Genomic DNA, 23,692 nt, shown 5'->3' with positions numbered 1-23,692 from the left:
GACCGAGGAGAACTTCGGGGGCTTCGATCTCAGGTAAGTCAATCGTAATGAGCTAGTATGCTATGCATACTAGCTTATTATGACTTTCTCTTGCAGAATTTTTAAAAAAGGTTGAGGGTTTACTTTTTAAATGCGCCTTAAGCTGCGTTTTGCACACGCATTTAGATGTTTCAAGAGTTTGAATGTTAATAGATTCCATTGGCGAGCATAGTAATTTATGCTAGCCATTACACTAAATGATCTAAAAGGTGCGCAAAACCATAATCTCTGTAGTGATCAATACAAAAATGTGTGTGTGAAAAAATGTATTCACTCCTATTAAACCATAATAAACAATGTGCATCAAATACTCTCCCAAAACTCCAGCAACTGGTCTTTTCAGTTTCCAGACGTTTGCAGAGTGCTGTTTCCATTGCCCCAGGTGAAACGTGTGTAGGGTGTGGCCAGTGGCATATAATGTTGTACATCGGTTGTTGATCCCTGGTGTGGTGTATTTTGCCTGTGTTACTTTTTTGTGTTGGCTTTGGCTAACCAGTGAAGGACTATAGAGTCTGTGGTATCCGGAGTAGTGTCCCCCATTTGGATGATTTCTATGCTGATGAACTCTTCATTTGGAGATCATTGGTGTTTTTAGTAAGGGAACTGGCACACTTGTCTGTGAGGTTGTTTTGGATCCTTGCACGTGGACTGCCATTTTCAAGATTTTGCATTTGGACTTATTTCTCTTTGCAGTTTACTTCTTTGTTGTGAATTATGTTTTATGTTGATGCTAATTGTTCACCATGGATTATTGAGTTAACTTTTTCACATATTTATTTTTTATTGATCACTACAGAGGTATTGGTTTGCGCACCTTTTAGATTATTTTTGTAATTCTCTTGTTCCCAAAATCTAGGTTGCTGCATTACCCTTTTGCACTAAGCCCACATTTTTTTCTGTGTTTACATTAGAATTGATGAATGCTTAAGTGCTAGATGTGTCTAGCTTTTAAGTGAAGTTTGATACATTTAGGAGCGTCAAGCGTTTTTATGCACACAAGCGTCTCTCCTGAATGAGCTAGTGGTGATTGAATTTTTTTTCTGCCTGTAAATGCACCTAGGCGTTTACAGGCGTATTAAAACAGAAGCATTTACAGGCAAAAAAATGTCTTTAAAAGCAGCATTTCTTTAGCCCTGTTTACATGAGCGCTCATACGTATTCCATCTGTGTATTTGCAGTTGCCTGGTGTTTTGGATGTAAAGTAGTCAGTTTTGTGTGAACAGCTACTTGAGTTCAAACAGTACACAGGGAGCATATGCTTATGGGGAGATGGGGGAATTCCTGTATCTAGGAAACAGTCACACCAGGTAATTGTGAACTTCAACCCTAATTTCAAAAGTTGGGACGCTGTGTAAAATCTACATAAAAACAGAATGCAATGATTTGCAAATCTCATAAACCAGAGCTTGACCAAATCCGGGCGCCCGGTCGCAATTGTGACAAATTGTGACCTGGCGCCCGGGGAAGCTTAGGCTTGCAGAAGGCCGCAAAGCCGCGGCCTCAATTACCGGCCGACGCAATTTGAGGCTGCAGCTTTGCGGCCTTCTGCAGGCCTAAGCTTCCTTATGTGATCTGGCGCCATCTTGTGGTGGCTGTTGGCATTACAAGTCGTTACATTACAAGTAGCAAAACAGCAGTTCTAATGTGTTTTTCATCTCCTTCCCTCTAATTAGAACCCCAAAACATTATATATATTTTTTATTCTAACACCATAGAGAATAAAATGGCGGTCGTTGCAATACTTTGTCACACTGTATTTGCGCAGCGGTCTTACAAGCGCACTTTTTTTGAGGAAAAAATACACTTTTTTTTTTAATTAAAAAATAAACGACCGTAAAGTTAGCCCAGTTTTTTTTTTATATTGTGAAAGATATGGTTACGCCAAGTAAATTGTTACCCAACATGTCGCGCTTCAAAATTGTGTCCGCTCGTGGAATGGCGACAAACTTTTACCCTTTAAAATCTCCATAGGCGACGTTTAGATTTTTTTACAGGTTGCGTGTTTGGAGTTAGAGGAGGTCTAGAATTATTGCGCTCGCTCTACCGATCGTGGCGATACCTCACGTGTGGTTTGAATACCGTTTACATATGCGGGCGCTACTCACGTATGCGTTCGCTTCTGCACACGCGAGCTTGGTGGGACGGGGTGCGTTTTTGGCTCCTAACTTTTTTAGCTGGCTCCTAGATTCCAAGCAAATTTGTTAAACCCCCCTCATAAACCCATATTTTATTCACAATAGAAAACCTATAAAAGGTTTAAACTCTGCAAATGTACCATTTCAGGAAATTAAAAAATGTAATGGCAGTAGCATGTATCAAAATAGTTGGGACAAGTACATGTTTACCATGGTGTATAATCCCCTCTTCTTGTAACAAAATTCTGCAAACATCTGAGGAGACCAGTTGCTGAAGTTTTGGGAGAGGAATGTTGTGATACAGGATGTTAACTGCTCAAAAGTCCTGGGTCGTCTTGGTCTTTTATTTCAAGATTGGCCAAATATTTTCAATTGGTAAAAGGTCTGGACTGCAGGCAGGCCAGTTAGGACTCTACTACACACAATGCTGTTGTCGTACAACCCCTGGCAAAAAGTATGGAATCGCCACTCCAAAAACGAATTAGACATGCCTCAAAACTTATTTCTTTTACAGGGGTTGTAAAGGTTTGTTTTTTTATTTTCTAAATAGGTTCCTTTTGAACCCAGTGGTTCTCAACCTGGGGGTCAAATGATAATTTGCCAGGGGTCACCGAATCCTGGGCTATTCCTGAAGCCCGCACCACTCTCCCAGCCTTTTTGCAGCCACCCAGCAGGGCTGACCCTGGAGCCTGTGGCTGCCCAGCTGGGCTGTTCCTGGTGCCAGCGGCCACCCACTCAGCCTCTTTGCAGGTGCCCATTCAGTTCACAGCATGGCTGGGTCAGAGACTAGAGGTCAGCTGACTGGTGAGGAATGTGAAGTGGGATGGGCTGGAGGAGACCCCATCTCATGATTTCAGCATAGGTGTCACTGCTGCGAGACGCCACAAAGTCAGAGACACAGTGAACCCGGAGACACAGTGAGTGTGATTATAGTTGCCATTAAAAGGACTCAAGGGAGCTAAATGTCTGTGGTTTAGGCGCAAATTACTTGTCTTGCCATGGGTGCTGACAACCCACGCTACAAAAATAATTTTACTGTTAGGGGTCCCCACAACTTGGGAAATTTTATCAAGGGGTCACGGCACTAGAGGGTTGAGAACCACTGCTTTAACCTATAAACCGTAGGAACATTTTTAGAAAATAAAAAAGAAACCTATACAACCCCTTTAACATTCCAACCTTCTGGCGTCAAAGTGGAACTTTAAGTCTTTTTTTTTTTTTTTCAAACTTTCATCTATTAAATCTTCTGCCCTTCTTCTTTTTTTTTTTTTTTTTTTTTTTTTTTTTGTATAGTAAACTTTTTTTTTTTTTTTTTTTTCTTTTTCTTTCTGCCAGTACCTTATACCGCCCTCTTGGTACTTGCCTGCTTTGTGCATTGATATTAGAGCGTGGCCCCTTACATTGTCTTCTGGAGTCCACCGCCAGTGCTGCCCACTCCTTCTTCTCTCTGGTGCAACCATAGCATGCCATAGACCCACTCCCTCCTCACAGGAATTGACTGAGAGCAGCTGGGTATGGCTCTTGCTACTACTGCCTGTTTTTCTTGAGCCCAGGAACAGGGCAGTGGCCCTGTGGCTAGGACAGCACTGGAGTGTGAGAAGACTCGGGTAAGTGTTTTAGGAATGGGGGGGGGGGGGGGGGGAGAGAGGATTTTTACTTTTTTTTTTTTTTAAAGCGCGGAGTTCCGCTGAGAACATTAATTTAAAAGTCTGCAGCTACAAATACTGCAGCTGCTCACTTTTTTTAAATTAAGGACACTTAACCTTTCATGGGCGCCTGCAATGTCCTTACCTGAAGCCGGCATGTCCCTCGGCTCCTGGGTGGAGGCGCCACCATCTTCGGTAAGGGAATCTGGACGGGAAGCATTGCGGCTTCACAGTCTGGTTCCCTACTGTGCATGTGCGAGTCCTGACTGGTCCCTGCTGTCTTTTGGGACCTGTGTCTCTCCCAGAAGACAGCAGGCGGGATGGAGGAGGGACAGGACATAATCTGCGGCGATCTATTGCCGGAAGTGGGAGCAAATGCCTATATTAGACAGGTATCTGCTCCCCCCCCCCTCTCTCCTCTGAAAGGTGCCAAATGTGACACCAGAGGGGGGAGGAACGGATAAGCGGAAGTTCCATTTTTGTATTTATTTTTGGTGGAACTCCACTTCGATGCAGAGAATGCATGAAAGTGAGAATAAAACCTATCGGTCAGGAAAGAGAAAAACACTTCTTCACTTTTTTTTAAGTTTTATTAATACTGCATTTAAAAATTTTCCATATTAAAATATACCCCTGCTCTAAATTGTAAATTGTATAGCAGTTTAAAATTTTGGAAGCTAGCTTTGTATATTAGTTTAAAGAGTTTTAATATGTATTTTAATGAGGTATTCCAAGTTTACTACATAAACAAGTCTCTAGTGCGCCGAATGACACATAACAGGCAGGCACAGGTGTGGATCTTTTGGGCCTCCTACCTGGCTGGGTTCACAATCCTCATATGATCATTACCTAATGTTACTTGGTAATATAAAACTGTTCTATGCTCTAGTGCCCTTGTGCAAACATGCTGCACTTAGCTGCTGGTTGTATACACTTAGTATATGAAGTCTGCCAAGTGATTTTGTTTATTGACTTTGGGTCATAAGACATTTGCAGTCATTTTCTTATAAAGTGTGTAACACCTATAATTTACATCGTCCTCTTCTATATTTTGAAAAAATATCAAGGTACCTAACAGTTATTGAATTGATTCAGTTGTTAAATGTATGACTATAAATGCTGATATTTTATATTTCAAACGTTAAAATTTGGGGGTCATTTTTTTTTTTTCAAACTGCAGTGCATAGGAAAATGAACTAAAAAAAGAGATGGAATCCTGAAACCACCTTGGGTAAGAAAGTTGGGTGAGGACTCAGCACTACCCTGTCATCATGAATAATCGTATACGGTTCTTTACACGAAAGAGCCGTCAATTCCGATACCCTCCTTGCTGAGGATATGGCTAAAAGAAAAAAGTTTTTGTCAAAAGACTTGGAGAAACCTGGTGCAAAGGTTCAAAAGGTAGTTTCTGTAAAACGGATAATACCAAATTCAAATCCCTTGGGCACACAGGAGACATAACCGGCAGATTCAAACACAGTGCTCCCTGAACAATGGCCCTGACTAGGGAATGAGAGGCAAGCCGTTTTTGAAAATACCGACAAGGCCGAGATTTGGCCCTTAATAGTGCTCAAAGCAAACTTTTAAATATTTAAGTCCAACTGAAGAAAGGCAAAAATCCTATTAATGGGATACTTCCTAGGATGCCATGTCTGGGTTCACACCAGGAAACGTATGCCCTCCAGATTCTGTAGTAGAAGAGCCTGGAGGCGGGCTTCCTAGCATTAACCAGAGTGGATAGGACTGGCCCTAAAAAGCCCACGTTTTCTCAGAATGTGGGTCTCAACAGCCAAACCGTCACATTTTAGACTTTGTAAGGCAGGATGGAATATTGGACCCTGCGACAACAGGTCTGAGCGTAGTGGGAGTACCCAAGGTCTTCCTACTGCCATCCTTAGGATTTCTGTGTACCAGGGTCTCCTGGGCCAAGCCGGGGCGACCAAAATCACTGACTTTCCTTCCCTCTTGACTCTCTGAAGGAATCGTGGGAGAAGCGGAACTGGAGGGAACGCATAAATCGGGGAATGCTTCTTCTAGATCTGCCCCCCCCAGCCAAGAAGGCTGGCGTCTGTGGTCACCACTTTCCAGGTAACAGAGTGAAGGATTTTCCTTCTGACAGATTTTGGGGGAGCAGCCACCAATTGAGGCTCTGGCGAACCTTTGGAGATAAGATCATAGGAAGATCCAGGGCCTGAACATCTTTATTCCAAGCTGACAGCATTCCGCCCTGTAACGGCCTTGAGTGAAACTGGGCGTAAGGGACAGCCTCGGATGAGGCTACCATCTTTCTTAATCTCATGCCTACACGTATAGAAAGCCTTCTTTTTGCCTTTATCACTCGGACCAAGTCTCTTATGACTGTTGCGTGCAGCGGACTGATCTATGATCAACAGATCGTCCAGGTAGGCTGTTACTGCTATGCCCCGTGCCCTTAGCCTTGCTAGGGCCGGGGCCAGCATTTTTGTGAACACTTGAGGTCCTGCAGCCAGCCCGAAAGGAAGGGCCACAAACGGTGGCGCTGATCCACCGCAAACTTTAGAAATCTTTGGTGAGCGGGGAATATTGGTACATGTAGATATGCATCTTTGATGTCTATTGATGCCAGGAATGCTCCTCCCTGAAGGGTGGAAACAACTGAACAGACAGACTCCATGCGGAAGGAGCGAATGTTCAGAAACCGGTTCAGGGTTTTCAGATCTAGGATAGGTCTGACATCCCCTTTTGGTTTTGGGAACCGTGAAAAGGTTTTGAATAGAATCCTGATCCCTGATCCTCTGGGGATAATTCCAAGATTACCCCTTGGGACAACAGGTGTTCCAAGGCCAACAGTAAAGGCCTTTTTTTTTTTCTGGATCTTTGGCAACTCTTGATCTCAGAAAACGGGGTGATGGAAGTTCTCTGAATTCTAGCTTGTAGCCTGAGGACACTGTAGAGATGACCCACTTGTCCTGAACTTTATTCAGCCAGGCGTTGGCAAATTGCAGCAGTCTCCCCCCCCCCCCCCCCCCACTCGGCCGAGTGGGGGCATTTCTTCATAGGGAAGTTTTGGGGGTCTGCTTAGGCTTTGAACCCCAAGTCCCTTTCTGCCCTTGGGCTTGGCTTTGGGCCTTTCCCCTAGTGTTAGACTGTGGAGGCCGTCGCCACTGCCTGGAGAATGAGGTTCCAGGGGCTGGAGAAAGAATGCTTCAATGAAGGACGTTTACTCTTGCCTCCGGTAATCTTTTGGATGTGTTTTATACAAGTCATCCCCAAACAGGCGTCCTCCCCCAAAGGGGAACGCTGCCAAATATTTCTTTCAATAAACCTAGGCCTCCCAATGTTTTTTAACCAAAGGGACCTGCACATGTGTACACCTGCACATGTGTACCTGCAGGAGATTCAAGCGGTATGCTTGCTGAACAGAGTCCATAATCGCATCAGTCGCAAAGCCCAGGTCTTAAGAAGGTCCTCATTGGCCTCCTCCCTACAGAGGAGATTGAGGTTTATCTGCTTCATTTGTTCCTTGAGGAACGGACATACGCCAATGGCTGCAACTGCAGGTTGTACTACAGCCCCAGCCATGGAAGAGGAGTCTTTTAATAGGGACTCCCAGCTTTTTATCAGTTGGATCCTTAAAACTCTCCGCATTGTCTATAGGACAGGTCAGGATTTTGTTTGCACAAGAAATGGCTGCATCAATAGCAGGTACCCCCCATTTATTAGTGAAACCTTCCTCCATAGGATAAAGGAGGGAAAACTGCCTAGGAGGAGAAAAACGTTTATCTGGGTGAACCCAGTCATTGTACATCAGTTTATCCAGCAAGGGATGAACTGGAAAGGCGCATGCAGCCTGCAGCGATTTCCGAGATCTCAAAGAGGAAACGGAGGACCCTAGAAGCTTCAACAGGGGGCAAGTGGCAAGAACTATCTCTACATTATATTGCTCCTGCATTTTTAGCGACTGAGAGGTAGCGGGAATCCTCCGAGTCCTCAGACTGCACATGATCCTCTCCAGAGAGGGATTTTTCACCCTCAGAAGGCTCATCTGATGAGAGAGCCAGAGCAGATGATGGGGATCTACCCCGTTTTCTACTATATTTCAAGGAGGTTGCGATAATAGTAGCAATCCTTCTTCCTCTAAAGCAACTTTTAAAGCGTCCTCAGTGACGTATACAGGAGCTGCCATAGGAGAAGCTGCAAAACCAGGCAGGGGCTCATCCTGCGAGTCTGCTATCGGGCTGACAGAGGGGGATTGTAAACTGCAGGCAAGCTCAGAATCCTTTGCCGTACGCAAGGATTTTCTGGTGCCTCTTGACCCTCTTCTCGGGGACATAGTCCTTGCTGCAACGCAAAGGTACTATCCACAAAATAAATGCAATCACTGTTGTGTTATATTTTGTGTATTGTAAGACTATCAGCTCACTGCACAACCTGATGCAGAGTAGAAGTCTTAGGTTTATCTGGTTCAATCCACAGGGATGCTTACAGCCCACAGCTCTGTGTTCATGCCGTTTACAGAAGGCTCTGGCGTGCTGGGTTTTTTAAACCAGCCTCTTGGGGCCTGCACACAGGTGTTTTGCGTTTGCGCACGGGCGCTAGCAACCACGGCCCTCCCCCTATCCATGTCTCACTAAGACCGCTAAATATGTGCTTCCGTCACATGTGCTGCTGTCATGGCGGCGTCCAGGAGAACGAGGAAAGGGGGGAGATTACTGGGGGCATCATTGTGGACCCCTGTAGGCGTTTTTTGTGGCAGAGCCTGCAGCGGAAGTAGGTGAGTTTTTTTTTTTTTTTTTTTTTTTATTTGACCGACTTCACTGAGCTTGTTCCTGGATACACCAGGATACACCAGAATACACCAGGTATGCACTTACTCCTTCCAGTGTCGAAAAACCAGGAAAGACATCCTACTCGCAGAAGGTAATGCAAAATAAATGATCCTCTTCTTGCGCTATCCACGCCGCAGGAAAAGCTACTAAAAGTAGTTCCAGCTTTCACCCATCACAGCGGGCAAGTTGTGCCAACCTTCAGGTTTTTCAAGGGTTCCATTAGATAAAACCTCAAACCTGGACCTGTAGAAGACTCTGCCAGAAACTTTTCGTGCCACAATTGTATTAGTGTATCAAAGTCTGGATCCCAGAGCCCAGACCTCTGCAGAGAGACATTACAGGCAAACCTCCGTTCCTTCATTACACTAGGCCCGGGTAACACCCACCTTAGGCTTTTAAAATCGACCCGAGGTATGGAGATCTAGGTCTCTGCAGACAGACCATCAAAAGAGCACTTTTCTTCTTGGCACATGTTGAACGTGACCAACCACCTTAAACACTGGCTGAGTTCGGACGCGGGGGATTCGGCTACTATACTCGAGGCAGCCCATCTGGGCTCTTATGAGTCCCTTCGGTTGGCGATCCATCGGGGTACGGGTAAGGACCTCCCACTGACAGATTCTATGAAGGCCACTGTTAAGGCGTGGGTGGAGGTGGAGAAATTAGCCTGTCCCAGTTACACGGGGGTCTCCCCCTCGACTCCCCTGTGGATGAACCCGAAGCTCCAACATTTTTATAAATTTGACGACGCTGCTGGCTGGGCGGTTAAGGGGGTTAAATTGCTTAAGGACATTACGCGTGATGGGGTACTTTTAACGTTTGACCAGTTGAAGGCCAAACATCTTCCTAATTTGCAATTTTTCCGGTATTTGAGACTGAGGCACGCATTTCAGACACAGTTTGAGGCGCAGACGGTTGAATCCTTTCCTTCTCGATTAGAGCTCCTAATGACAGAAGACTTACCCAAAACTTTGTCAGTGACGTATAAAGAGTTATTTAAACTCAGTCCTAAGGCCTTAATAAAATGCAGAGAGCGGTGGGCGGCTGAGGTTCCTGGTATACAAGGGGAGGAGTGGGATGACATGTGGGACCGTCCATTTAAATATCTGGTGGCGGCAAGGGACCGGCTAATTCAGTTTAAATTCCTGCATAGGGTCTACTATACCCCGGCTAGGTTGGCATCGATATATCCGTCGGTGCCCCCTGAATGTTGGAGGTGTACTTTTTCGCCAGCGGACGCACATCATGTGTTTTGGGACTGCCCTCAGATTCAGCAGTTTTGGACTGGGGTCATGTCCTGTATAGCGGGAGTACTGGGGGTACATGTACCTCGGGAAATAAGTGTATGTTTGCTGGGCTTGGTGGAGGAGGTGGTCCCGTCCAGGGCGCATAGAACGTTACTCAGCATCCTCCTGTTCTATGGGAAGAAATCTATTTTGCTTAAGTGGAGGAGTCCGGGGGCCCCAGAGATAGCATTCTGGAAGGGGCTGGTGAATGCTATGCTTCCGTATTACAAGGCAACATGCTTGTCTCGGGTGTGTGGGAACATTTGAAAAAGTATGGAGGGCCTGGTATGAATCTGATCAGACGGTTGGGTAGTGAGGAATGTTAAATAATTTCTGAAGTTTCCTGTTTTGTGTATTTGCATTAATTTACTCCAGGTGCATCGGTAGTGGGATCTGGGACGTTTATTAAGCGAGGTGGAGATCCTTCTTCAGAGGAGCCCCGCGCTAGGTTTTGCAGGGGGAAGGGAACTGAGTAGAGGAGGGAGGGAGGGTGGGTGTTCTGTTGGTTATTGCCATCTGCGATGGCTCTGTTTTTATGTACATGTACATGGTCATGTTGACCAATGGTATACAGGCATACCACACTTTTAAGTACACAATGGGACCAGAGCATGTATGTAAAACGAAAATGTACTTAAAGTGAAACAATACCTTTTTTCACTTCTAGGGTGTAGTGGGGGGTCAGGAGCTGTAGTGGGGGTGTCAGGAGCACACTGGAACAGGGTGGGGTATGCTCTCGGAGCTTCAGCTCCTTCTGCTGCGGCTGCAAAATGTCTGTAAAGTACTTATAAGGCACTTTACATACACTCGCAGGTATGTCCTTACTCGCGAGTGTATGTAAAGTGAGTGTACTTAAAGCGGGGTATGCCTGTACTTGGTGTTGTACCAAGGGATGTGTGTTTTGTTATGCCAAAAATTTTCAATAAACAGAAATTAAAAAAAAAAAAAACACTGGTGAAAAAAAACTGAGGTACTCTCCGTTTGGGAGGGGTTATATAGGGGAGGAACTCAATTTTTAATTGGGTTTGCCAGTGTCCAATCACCTACATAACTCATTAAGTAATTAAGGCTCTGTGTCCCGTGATGTATGATCAAGAAAGGCATTTTATGGTTAACCAAGAACCTATTATCTTAGGTGTATAGTACACAGGCAGAGTATTCATACGAAATGAGGTTATAGACATTTACATTACATTGATTGGACACTGGCAAAGCTGTAAACTGCACACCACCTGGGTGACTTTCTTATAACCCTAACCCACTCGGAGTCCTCGTTTCTCTCAAGCGTCTTCCAGGACAGCCAATGAGACATAGGGCTCCTCCTACCAGGATGGGAAACGCATTACCCCACCAGATAAAAGGGCGGTCCTCCAGGCCCATGTCAGTATTCGTGTTTCCTGGAACCTGGTCCCCTAGGTCTCGAGCAGGGGCTCTAATGGCTGATTGGGGGTAATTCTAACCTCTCGCCAGAAGCAGTATCTCCGCTGGGGAGGTTGGTAGAATCTGTTGTCTTCTGTGCCTGGGGAGGGTCAGGACCGGGGTGACGTCGAGCCCATAGCATGTGGTCAGTGCGGCATGGTGGCATCCTTTCCCTGCAGACAGTGTGGTTGATTTGCGCAGGGGAATGAGGAAGCTGTGGCGCTTGCAAGGGTGGAGCTTCTGCGCTCCAAGCTGGCCCAAAGGAAGTATACGCCGAGGGTCACTTCCGGGTCGTGTGACGTCATCATCGGACGCTGGTTCCTGTCTCCATAAACATCACGAACAGGGGACGCTGGCTTGCTGGTGTTTTTTGGTGGAACCAGCAGAGGCTGTGGACGACCAGAGGGACAGATGGATTCTCCTGCAGTACCTACACAGGCAACAGATGCGGTCTCCAGCACCTCTCAGGTAAGCCTGGAGTGTGTGTGTTCTCCCACTCTCTTGCTGTCCTGGTGGTCTTGGGGGACACATTTTCCATCCTCCTGCATGTGGTGGTATGGAGTATTTTGTGGTTTAGGTTTTTATTTTGGGTCATTTGTTTTCTTACAGGCCAAGACCCAGGACAAGGCCCAAGCGCAGCCACATAAAGAAAATGTGCGGTTTGCGGTAACAAACTGAGCCCCACTTGGTGCAAAACAGTTTGCTGCACCTGGAAAAAGAACCTGAAATTCAGCGCCAAACAATAAATAAAAATAAAAAAACGAAATACAAAAGCTGCACCTCATAAACAATACTGATTGTAATGAATGGAAGATATAGGTAGAGGGCGCTAGACCACTCAGTGATACTAATTAATAATGAAAATTAAGTGAAGTGATCCTGTGCTGTGAAAAAAAAAAAAAAATATATATATATATATATATATATATATATATATATATATATATATATATATATATAATCACTATATGCAAAATATAGAAAATATAGAACTAAATAATCCAATTAATTGGCAAAACATCATAAGTGTCTCTGGTTCATAAATCCATGACATCAAGTCCCAATATTGTGTCAAACAGTGTGTCACACATATGTAAAACAGTTCTTCTTAGTTGGTTTTATCTTGCTTTAAGTGAGAAAAGGAAAATGCCACCACCACAATCCAGTCTTCTTTAACACCCAATACTGTGTTGAAGCAAAAGGATGCGCTTACCGGAAATAATAGACCACTTTAATTAAAAAGATAGTCAAATGAGCCTATGCAGGATTGTGCCTGCATACACATTGGACAGGAAAAAAGATCTTAGCCTCATCACCAGGAATTCCAGTTAGGATATGCAATAAAAAAAGGCAATGGAGATGCCAATAGTGTAATACTGATGGGTAAAATTTATTCATAAAAAACAAGGTAGAAAAAAAAAAAACAAACGGCCGAATTGGCCTCTTACTTTATAAGTGCCTACCCGGCACTGGGGCTGCAAGCGTGTCACCGCTACCTTGCGGTGCGGTAGGTGTGTGGGTCGTCTGTTGCGGTGTTACCGCCGTAGCACAGCCTGGCGTCCCAGTTGACCGCACCACGAGCAGGGGGGCACCTCACGTGATCGGGTCCGCCTCCGACGTACGTTTCGTTAGGTTGAACATCTTCAGGGGGGCTGCACCTGTATAGATGGCCTAGTGAGGGATGACCCAGTAGCCTCCTGTCAAAAAATGCTGACTTCGGTCAAAGATGAGCTTACGTCTTTTAGCTCTTTTAAGGATCTAATTGACAAGTTTCAGGCTCCCCCACGGGGTACATCCTCAAATAGAAAATCTTCAGTCGTTAGCGCTCCACAGCAGAGTGTAGAGAGTGAAGCCTCTGAGGCTGAAGCCAGATCTACCCGTTCTTCTCCAGAAGAATCAAGGTCAGATACTGGGCCCATGGATGGAGAATCCTCTAGGGGCTCAAGGTTTAAGTTGTCTTTGGAAGACGTAGATAACTTATTAAAGGCTATGTATATAACTCTTGAAATGGAGGAGGAGGAGGTGGTACAATTGTCTAAACATGACCTTGTGTACAAAGGTTTGCACAAAAAGAAATCTAAAGTCTTTCCAGTGCACAGTTCCCTCCTTGATACTATCAAGCTGGAGTGGGAAAATCCAGAGCGAAAACCTTTCTTTTCTGGTAACCTAAAAAGGTTTCCATTTGATGAGGATGCATCGCAGCCGTGGAACAAAAATCCAAAGTTGGATGCACCTCTTTCAAAAGTTTCAAAAAATTCGGACCTGCCGTTTGATATGTGCACGCTTAAGGACCCGATGGACAAGAGAGGAGATATCCTTCTTCAGAGCCTGGGATTCAGCTATTGGGAATCTTAAACCGGCTCTGGCCTCCACTTGTGTAGCCAGAAACTTGGAAGAATGGCTGACACAAATACAAACCCATCTGTTGGCAGGTACCTCTAGGTAAGAGATTCTGAAATCCTTTCCTCTCCTTTATAGTGCCGTGGGGTTTTAAGCTGATTCTTCCGCAGAGTCTGTAAGAATGACAGCCAGGACTTCGCCCTTGGTGAATTCAGCCCGAAGAAGCCTTTGGCTTAAAACCTGGTCAGGTGATGCAGCCTCTAAATTGCTCCTATGTGGGCTTCCCCTAACAGGGGATCATATTTTTGGCCCAGGTCTGCAGGAGGCACTGGAACGTAGGGCCGATAGAAAAAAGGCCTTTCCAGAAAACAAGAAAAAGCAGACAGCCTGAAAAAAAATTGTGGCCAAAGCAGGCAGAAAAGTCCTATAGAAAAGGACAACAGGCCCAAGAAACATTGGACCGGGCACAAGGGCAAAGGTAGAGGGGGTGTTCCTCCAGTGGGAGGAAGATTAAGGGCCTTTCTCCCACAGTGGGCAGCAGTCACCTCAAGTCCCTTCATCCTGAATCTAGTAGCAAATGGGTACAGGCTGGAATTCTCCTGCCAACCACCAGAACGACTATTGATCACCTCCCCTCCCAAAGATCCGGAAAAAGCGAGGGCTCCGGGTCTCCAAATAGAAGACTTGCTAGATCAGAAAGTCCTGATTCCTGTTCCCGCTCAGATCAGAGCAAAGGGTTTTATTCCCATATTTTTGTTATCAGAAAGCTGTCAGGAAAGTATCGGCTTATTCTGAATCGCCGGTCTCTAAAACGATCGATCAGGTACAAGCACTTCCGTATGGAGACAGTGTTCACAATCAAAAGCCTGCTTTACCCAAACTGCTTCATGGCCACTTTGGATTTAAGGGATGCTTATCTGCATGTCTCGATCCATCCAGCATTCCAAAGATTCTTGAGAATGGCAGTCCAAAATGGGAACAGAAATTCGTCACTTTCACGTACACTTTTTTTATAAAAAAAAATAAGACAACAGTAAAGTTTGCCCAATTTTTTTTATTTTGTGAAAGATAATGTTACACCGAGTAAATTGTTACCCAACATGTCACGCTTCAAAATTGCGTCTGCTCGTGGAATGGCGACAAACTTTTACCCTTTAAAATCTCCATAGGCAATATTTTAAAAATTCTTCAGGTTGCATGTTTTTGAGTTGGAGGTGGTCTAGAGGGCTCGAATTATTGCTCACGCTCTACCAATCGCGGTGATACCTCACATGTGTGGTTTGAACACCGCTTTCATATGCGTGCGCTACTCACGTATGTGTTCGTTTCTGCACGCCCGTTCCTGGCTCTAACTTTTTTAGCCGGCTCCTAGATTCCAAGCAAATTTGTCAAGCCCTGCACTATAAACAAGAGCGACAATTTAAAAAAAAAAAAAAAACACCAATATTTTTTTACTTTTTAATTTAATGAATCACAATATTTTTTTTCCCTCAGTTTAGGCCGACCGATGTGTAGTCTTCTACATATTTTTGTTAAAAAATCGCAATAAGCGTATATTGATTGGTTTGTGCAAAAGTTATAGCATCTACAAAATAGGGGATAGATTTATGGCTTTTTTTTTCTGTACTAGTAATGGTGGCGATCTTCTTTTTTTTTTTTTTTAACCATTCACATTTGTACAGCGATTGGTGCTATAAAACTCCACTGATTACTGTGTAAATGTGACTGGCAGGGAAGGTGTTAATACTATGGGGCGATCAAGGGGTGAAATATGCTCCCTGGGGAGTGATTCTAACTGTAGGGGAGGGGACTCACAAGGGGAGGAGACCGATCGATGTTCCTCTGTACTGGGAGCACATTGGTCTCCTCTCCTCTGACAGGATGTGGATCTGTGTTTACACACACATCCACGGTCCTGCTGTGATTGCAGGTGCCCGGCTAACATCCCGGCCGCCGGGCACGCGCACCGGGTCCCGATCGATGCAGCGCCCCCCCCCCCTGTATGACTGGGAAATCGGGACATCCACCCGGAGAGAGAGGGTTCCTGCTGATGTCATTTTACAATGAACAAAGAACATTATACATGTAATTTGACAGCAGCCTGTTTCCTGGTACTGCTGTTTTTTTTTTTTTCATGAAGTGGCTATCTGTGTGTGCCCTACTATTGCTTGATTTAAAAAAAAAAAAGTGTGGATTATGTATTTTTTTTAAATCGTGTTTTAGGCCCGATGCTTCACCTGTCCACCACTGGTGGACTGTTGTAAAGCTGAGAACTGAGCGATCAAACACTGCTGATTGCTCGTTTCTCAGAGCTCCCTGAGCATAGAGCTGGTGATTGTCAGTCACCGGCTCTCAGCTCTGTCCTCCTGCGCTCACTGCCGTGCTGGGCTGCGCAGAAAGCGGGAGTAGCTGGCTCAGGCTCTCGGTGGCTCTCTGAGAGGCTGAGCTGGGTCAGGCATGTGGGCAGATACCAACCATAAAGTCACAATCTTTCCTGAGCCTAGACCGGCTCTGTGATGTCAGCCAACAGTGTGCTTCTTCCTCTTGAAGTTCTCAACTTTGCTATAGAGGGTTTTATTTCCAACATAATGCATGCCCTTTCTTGGCTCTCCAAGCCTGGGGGGCTGTATTAGGGGACAGGGAGGCCATTAGTTGTCTGAGAAATTCTGACATGGGTACAATGAAACCTACCTTGGTCAGATAGGCCACTTATTTGTCTTTGAGCTACAATCGGATGAAGAGACCGTTTTAAAATGGGGTCCTGCTCTGCTGCATGATGAGCATCGTCAGTCTTGATTAGGCCATTTAGGCTCGCTCTGGTGAAATTTTTACCTGCCAGTATAAACCCTTGATTAATGCACAAACAGAAATATTACTGATTTCCATTTGAAAAAGTGCAATCGCAATCCTGGTTCCCTTTGTTTTTGTTTTTTTGCATTAGGTGAGTACAATAAATAAGCATACTGCAAGTCAAGGTGATATGAGCTCTCATTTTCTGCAAGGCTACAGTATTGGTCCAATAACAGGATGTACCTGTCCATTTCAACTGGTCTCTATATTGGTCTAGGCTTTGCTGTCATGGTGGAAATGTACCCAGTGGTGACCTTCAGGGTCTGGTAACTATAGGAATGGCAATCGCTGTGTACCTGTATAGTAGAACTTCACAATTAATTTAAAAAAAATGATCTCGCTCTTAATCCAGCATTTCCACAATTCATTTAACAAGTACAGAGCTTTAAAAAAAAAAAAAAGCAGCCGGCAAAGTTTATCCCAACGTTGCTTAGCACTGAGAGATCAAAATAAACTGTGTGTGTGTGTATATATGTGTCTATCATTTTTAGCAGAGACCCTAGAGAATATAATGGCGGTCGTTGCAATACTTTGTCACACTGTATTTGTGCAGCAGTCTTTTGAATGCAATTTTTTTGGGGAAAAAATACACTTCAATGAATTAAAAAAAAAAAAAAAAACTGTAAAGCTAGCTAAATTTTTTTTGTACAATGTGAAAGATGATCTGCCAACACTTGTGATCTTTATTCTAAGCGAAAAACTGTGATTATCATTTTATCCAGAGTCGTGCAGCTTTACTGTATAGTACTTTGCAGCTAACTACACACATTGCACTTCTTGTCCGATCCAGTGCTCGAAGCAACATTACAGATGCCCTCTGCAGTGTGGGGGTCTGGTTCCTAAGATATTACCGAAGTAGCATCAAGCTGATGCCCTGCTTCTATTAAAGTAGAAGGCAGTGAAGAGTTGATTGAAAAATCCAAAATAAGGGCACTGGTTAAGCATAAAAAACAATCTCAATAAGGGGAAAGAGGACCATCACTTAGACCCTGTTCACACCTGAGTGTCTTTCCGCTTGTAAAATGCTCAGCTCTGAAGCTCCAAAATGCCCAACAAACAAAATCCCATTTATTTCAATGGCCCCTGTTAACATATGAGCGTTCTGTCGCCTGAAGCGAAACGTCTGAAGCTCAAAAGTACATAAGCTTCTTTGTGGCCCCATAGAGACTTCAATAGTCTGACTAGAGCAGAGAAACGCTCGTATTACGCTCAAATAGCAGTTTTACCCCCCCCCTCAGTGCTTTTTATTGGCCAAGCAAAAACATCTGAAGCTGTCAAACGCTTGTAATACACTTCTTAAACGCCTTTTAAAAAACAAAAAATTAAAATATGTCCGAAAAATGGACACTGGTGTGAATGGAAGCTTAAAGATACTGGCAAAAACAAACAAAACATATTTACTATTGTTTATGCTCACACTCACCCCTCCTACTACAGGGAGCGCAGAATTATTAGGCAAATTAGTATTTTGACCACATCATCCTCTTTATGCATGTTGTCTTACTCCAAGCTGTATAGGCTCGAAAGCCTACTACCAATTAAGCATATTAGGTGATGTGCATCTCTGTAATGAGAAGGGGTGTGGTCTAATGACATCAACACCCTATATCAGGTGTGCATAATTATTAGTCAACTTCCTTTCCTTTGGCAAAATGGGTCAAAAGAAGGACTTGACAGGCTCAGAAAAGTCAAAAATAGTGAGATATCTTGCAGAGGGATGCAGCACTCTTAAAATTGCAAAGCTTCTGAAGCGTGATCATCGAACAATCAAGCGTTTCATTCAAAATAGTCAACACGGTCGCAAGAAGTGTGTGGAAAAACCAAGGCGCAAAATAACTGCCCATGAACTGAGAAAAGTCAAGCGTGCAGCTGCCAAGATGCCACCAGTTTGGCCATATTTCAGAGCTGCAACATCACTGGAGTGCCCAAAAGCACAAGGTGTGCAATACTCAGAGACATGGCCAAGGTAAGAAAGGCTGAAAGACGACCACCACTGAACAAGACACACAAGCTGAAACGTCAAGACTGGGCCAAGAAATATCTCAAGACTGATTTTTCTAAGGTTTTATGGACTGATGAAATGAGAGTGAGTCTTGATGGGCCAGATGGATGGGCCCGTGGCTGGATTGGTAAAGGGCAGAGAGCTCCAGTCCGACTCAGACGCCAGCAAGGTGGAGGTGGAGTACTGGTTTGGGCTGGTATCATCAAAGATGAGCTTGTGTCGCCTTTTCGGGTTGAGGATGGAGTCAAACTCAACTCCCAGTCCTACTGCCAGTTTCTGGAAGACACCTTCTTCAAGCAGTTGTACATGAAGAAGTCTGCATCCTTCAAGAAAAACATGATTTTCATGCAGGACAATGCTCCATCACACGCGTCCAAGTACTCCACAGCGTGGCTGGCAAGAAAGGGTATAAAAGAAGAAAAACTAATGACATGGCCTCCTTGTTCACCTGATCTGAACCCCATTGAGAACCTGTGGTCCATCATCAAATGTGAGATTTACAAGGAGGGAAAACAGTACACCTCTCTGAACAGTGTCTGGGAGGCTGTGGTTGCTGCTGCACGCAATGTTGATGGTGAACAGATCAAAACACTGACAGAATCCATGGATGGCAGGCTTTTGAGTGTCCTTGCAAAGAAAGGTGGCTATATTGGTCACTGATTTGTTTTTGTTTTGTTTTTGAATGTCAGAAATGTATATTTGTGAATGTTGAGATGTTATATTGGTTTCACTGGTAAAAATAAATAATTGAAATGGGTATATATTTTTTTTTTGTTAAGTTGCCTAATAATTATGCACAGTAATAGTCACCTGCACACACAGATATCCCCCTAAAATAGCTAAAACTAAAAACAAACTAAAAACTACTTCCAAAAATATTCAGCTTTGATATTAATGAGTTTTTTGGGTTCATTGAGAACATGGTTGTTGTTCAATAATAAAATTAATCCTCAAAAATACAACTTGCCTAATAATTCTGCACTCCCTGTATGTGTAAGTTGACAGTGTGCCAACTTCTATAATTTTTTTTTTTGTGAAATAATTCTGATGTGGGGTATTATTCATGAAACCCATTTTCTAGCATGATTTTTTGCTTTGTGGCTACAGAAAGAATTGGTGTTTGTAAACATTTTTTTTTTAAACAAACATGCCTATACTTGCCTGTTCTGTGCAGTTGTTTTTCACAGAGCAGCCCAGATCCTCTATCATGGGTGCTCAACCTGTGGCTCTCCAGCTGTTTCAGAACTACAATTCCCATGAGGCATTGCAAGCTTCTGACTGTTACAAGCATGACTCCCAAAGGCAGAGGCATGATGGGACTTGAAGTTCTGCAACAGCTGGAGAGCCACAGGTTGAGCACCCATAGTCTATTTTATGGGCCCCCGCCAGCGCTCCAGGCCCATCTTCTTCATCAGGTACCCCCACTGAAAGACGCTCTCAATTGGGGCAACCTGTGCAAGCCTCTCTGCCCTGCTCCTGTCAGTTTTTGATTGGCTCCTGCTGCTATCAATTTGTCCAATGAGGAGAGCGGGTAGAGCTGCTGCGCGCATGCACATAGCTGGATCTGGCTCAGGATGTGCAAGTTTGAAATAAAGTAAAACGTGTTTTTTTTTTTATTTTTTTGCTTAAAAATTCATGTGTTACCTAGAGCATTGTGTATAAATAGCTCCCGCAACACTACAGTTCCAATATTGGAACAAGAGGCATTAATGGGTTAAAGTGTCAAACCTTAAGACTTTACAACCACTTTAAAGCCCTTCTCACTTTTGGTACCATCTGCCAAATGTGACTCACAAGTGAATAGGGCTTCGCTTTAATCTGTTACACACGACTTTCTGTGCGGTGGTGCAGACTTTTAGGTGTTAAAAGTGGTGGTGAGGTGATATAATGGCCCCCCGACCACCTGTCAGACACCCTGAAACATGATCCACTGTAGATTACTGTTCAGAGGGCAACACTAATGTAAACGACCCCCTAAGAGCAATGACGTGTAGCTTTTCTATACAGACTGCGTTAGAACCCTTTGCGACATACAGTTGCATTCACAGTGGATATGGCTAGTATTGCTAAGTATTTTTCTTCTTTTTTTTCTTTTTTAAGAATCTTTTAGAGTTTGTTTCTTGATGAATGAAATTTCCATATTTTGGCATTTATGTTCAATAAGCAGCTGTCAAACTGTTAAATTATTTAGTTTGAAACATATTTGTATTCTTTTCAGCTTGCCTGTGGCACTGAGAAATCCAGTCAACAGGTAATATTGTTGAGGCTGTCCAGACTGATCACACCCTGGACTCTGCATGGCAACACTAGCCCAGTACAAGCATCAGATAACATACACTAATCATAGATGGCTTGTACCTCATTGGAACATAATGATAGAACACAAGCAAAGTGTGATTATTGGAAAAAGGATCTCATTAAGAATTCAGCAACTCTGATTGTTACTAATTGGATATTAGTAGCTTTACTGGTATACCCTCAATTAGAGCAAAGAATTATGTAACATGATATTTTGTTTACTTTTCTTATGAATTGGAAACCCATGGGTCTGATTATTTAGCATTCAAAATTTACATCAAATATACAAATCAACTCAAAAAGCCTTTCATCTGCAAAAATAGATATTGTATTGATCTCAAATGCTAAAAATATCTTTCTATTCTGATGTAAACATGCGATGTTGAATTAAATTCGCCATTACATTTTTTTTGTGTGTGTGTATATAATGTATATAATATATATATATTCACACTGCAAAACATTTTAGGCAGATGTGAAATTCTGTAAAGTAAGAATGCTTTGGAAAATATTTATTTTAATTATTTTAGTTTTGATCAATTTGCAAAATGAGGGAACAGGAAAAATCGAAATCAAATCAATATTTGGTGCGACTATGGTTTTGGCTTTATCAGTTCTAGGTACACTTGCTCCCAGTTTTTGAAGGAACTTGACGGCTAGGCTGTTCCAAACATCTTGGAGAACTAATCACAGATCTTCTGTAGATGTAGGCTGCCTCAAATCTTTCTGTCTCTTCATGTAGTCCCAGACAGACTTGAACTGTTGGCGCTTATAAATCTGGTATAATAATGATGAGATCAGGGCTCTCTGAGGGCCAAACCATCACTTCCAGGACTCCTTGTTCTTTACGTTGAAGATGGCTCTTAAAGCAGAGTTTCATCCAAAAAAGAAAGTTCTGCTTAAATTCCCCCCCCCCCCCCCCCTTTTCAGCCAACATTCACAAAACTATGTGGTTCTTCTGCTTTTTAGCACCACCCTTTGGGCAACTTCTGCTAATGTCTGATGGTTGGCATTGGTTCGGAGCATGCGTGTTTGTACTTTGGATTTTAGTCAGATGGATTTGTGTAAACACGATCCGATAATCCGACGGAACACGTTTGTTGTCGCACAATTTGAGAGCATGACCATCCAACATTTGTTGTCAAAAATTTCGACAATTGTCCGATGGTGAATACAGACGGTCGGATTATCCGACACAGCACGTCCCTCGGGATATCCGATCGTGTGTACGGGCCTTTAGCAGCATAGAGCTGTGTTCGGTGACTGGGGATAAGGGGAAATCAACCAGATACCCAGTAAAAGCAGTGTGTACGCTTCACGTTTGACACATATTTAACCCTTTGATCGCCCTAGATGTTAACCCCTTCCTGCCCAGTGTCAGTACAGTGACTGCATCTTATTAACACTGATCACTGTAATAATGGCACTGGTGATGTCAGTAGCAGTTAGGTCCCACAAAGTGTCAATGTCAGCTTGCCCGCTGCACTATTGCAGTGCTGTTATAAGTCGCTGATCGCCACCATTGCTAGAATTAAAAAAAAATATATTAAATGTTATATCCTATAGTTTGTAGATGCCATAACTTTGAAACAAACCAATTATGCACTTATTGGGATTTATTTTACCAAAAACATGTAGCAGAATACGTTTTGACCAAAATTTTCTATATATATTTTTTTTTTGTCGGTCCTTTCCCTTCTATAAATAAAAAAAACCAAAAAAAACAGATGTGATTAAATATCAGCAAAATAAAGCTCTATTTGTGTGCAAAAAAATTATACATTTATTTTGGGTACAGCGTTGCATGACTCTGCAATTGTCAGTTAAAGTAGCATTACAAAAAATGGCAGTTAGACGGCAGCCTTCAGTGCTGGATGGAGAGCTTTGGATGCCACAAGTAAAATTTTCCTTACAGGTTCTCTTCAACCCCAGTAGACTAAGGAAAATGTTGCTGCTTTGGTAAATTATGCTACAAACTCCCTTGTGTTTTACTCAGACTTCATGTTTTTTTCAGTTCATGTGATTGTAAACAATATACTGAAGAGCCTTATTGATTGCTGTGTGTGTGTGTGTGTGTGTATATATATATATATATATATATATATATATATATTTTTTTGTGTTATACACACAATGTGTGTAGAAAGACAGATCGACACGTAGTGGATACAAAAGCGACTTGAAGCCAGGATCACATGGTTTCTATAAACAGTGTTACCAAGTGGTTTAGTTCAATAGCTGTGGCATTTCTTCTCTAGCTAAACAAGTTTGTCAAGTTCCCCCTTCTTGAACACGGACTACTGTAGTCCTTTGGGCATTTCATTGTGAGAGGCACTTGCGCTCACACCTGTTATAATCTGCGAAGAAGATGGGTTTTCTATTGTCCCTGTTCTTACAGTCCTATCTTTTTCTCTACAGTGTGTCCTTGCACAGGGGGAACTGCAGGCCAATACGGTTTGAACCACCAATGCTGGACTTCCACGAACAGTAAGCATTATTGTTTCATCTTTATAATACATTCTGTTTTGACATATTTGGAACTTGTATTCTTCATAAAGGTGGTTTTCATTTTGGCGTGTAATAATTTCTTTATATACCAGTATTGCTATTGCACTTTAATTTTCTTGTGTTTTCAAAAAATAAATTCAGGGCAGTCGTTACAAAAAATATTGTATTTTGGTAACTCTAAAATCATACAATTTATAGTATTTGTTATACAAATGCTTCCCCATATACTTGCATTCAGCACCTTGAGGCTTCAGCCACAAAAACACAACGGCTTTATGGCGTACGAACTGCAGCGCCATTGTGAATGAGGTTTGCAATATACTTACAAAAGACACATTCAATTATCAAGGTTTTAAAATGT

General features: G+C 43.3%; 1 protein-coding gene across 3 annotated transcripts in view; it reads left to right on the top strand.

Annotated features, from left to right (window-relative positions):
* TMEM131 (transmembrane protein 131) overlaps window positions 1-23,692 on the top strand; it is a 227,954-nt gene that overhangs the window by 53,619 nt on the left and 150,643 nt on the right. For all 3 annotated transcript variants that reach the window (XM_040336325.1, XM_040336324.1, XM_040336323.1), the window contains exon 4: window positions 23,242-23,310. In XM_040336325.1, the coding sequence (XP_040192259.1) occupies window positions 23,242-23,310 (69 nt within the window). The remainder of the gene's footprint in view (window positions 1-23,241; window positions 23,311-23,692) is intronic.

The sequence above is a fragment of the Rana temporaria genome, chromosome 2 (assembly GCF_905171775.1).
Source record: "Rana temporaria chromosome 2, aRanTem1.1, whole genome shotgun sequence".
NCBI classification, from domain to species: domain Eukaryota; kingdom Metazoa; phylum Chordata; class Amphibia; order Anura; family Ranidae; genus Rana; species Rana temporaria.
This window is presented reverse-complemented; position numbering and strand designations above follow the sequence as displayed.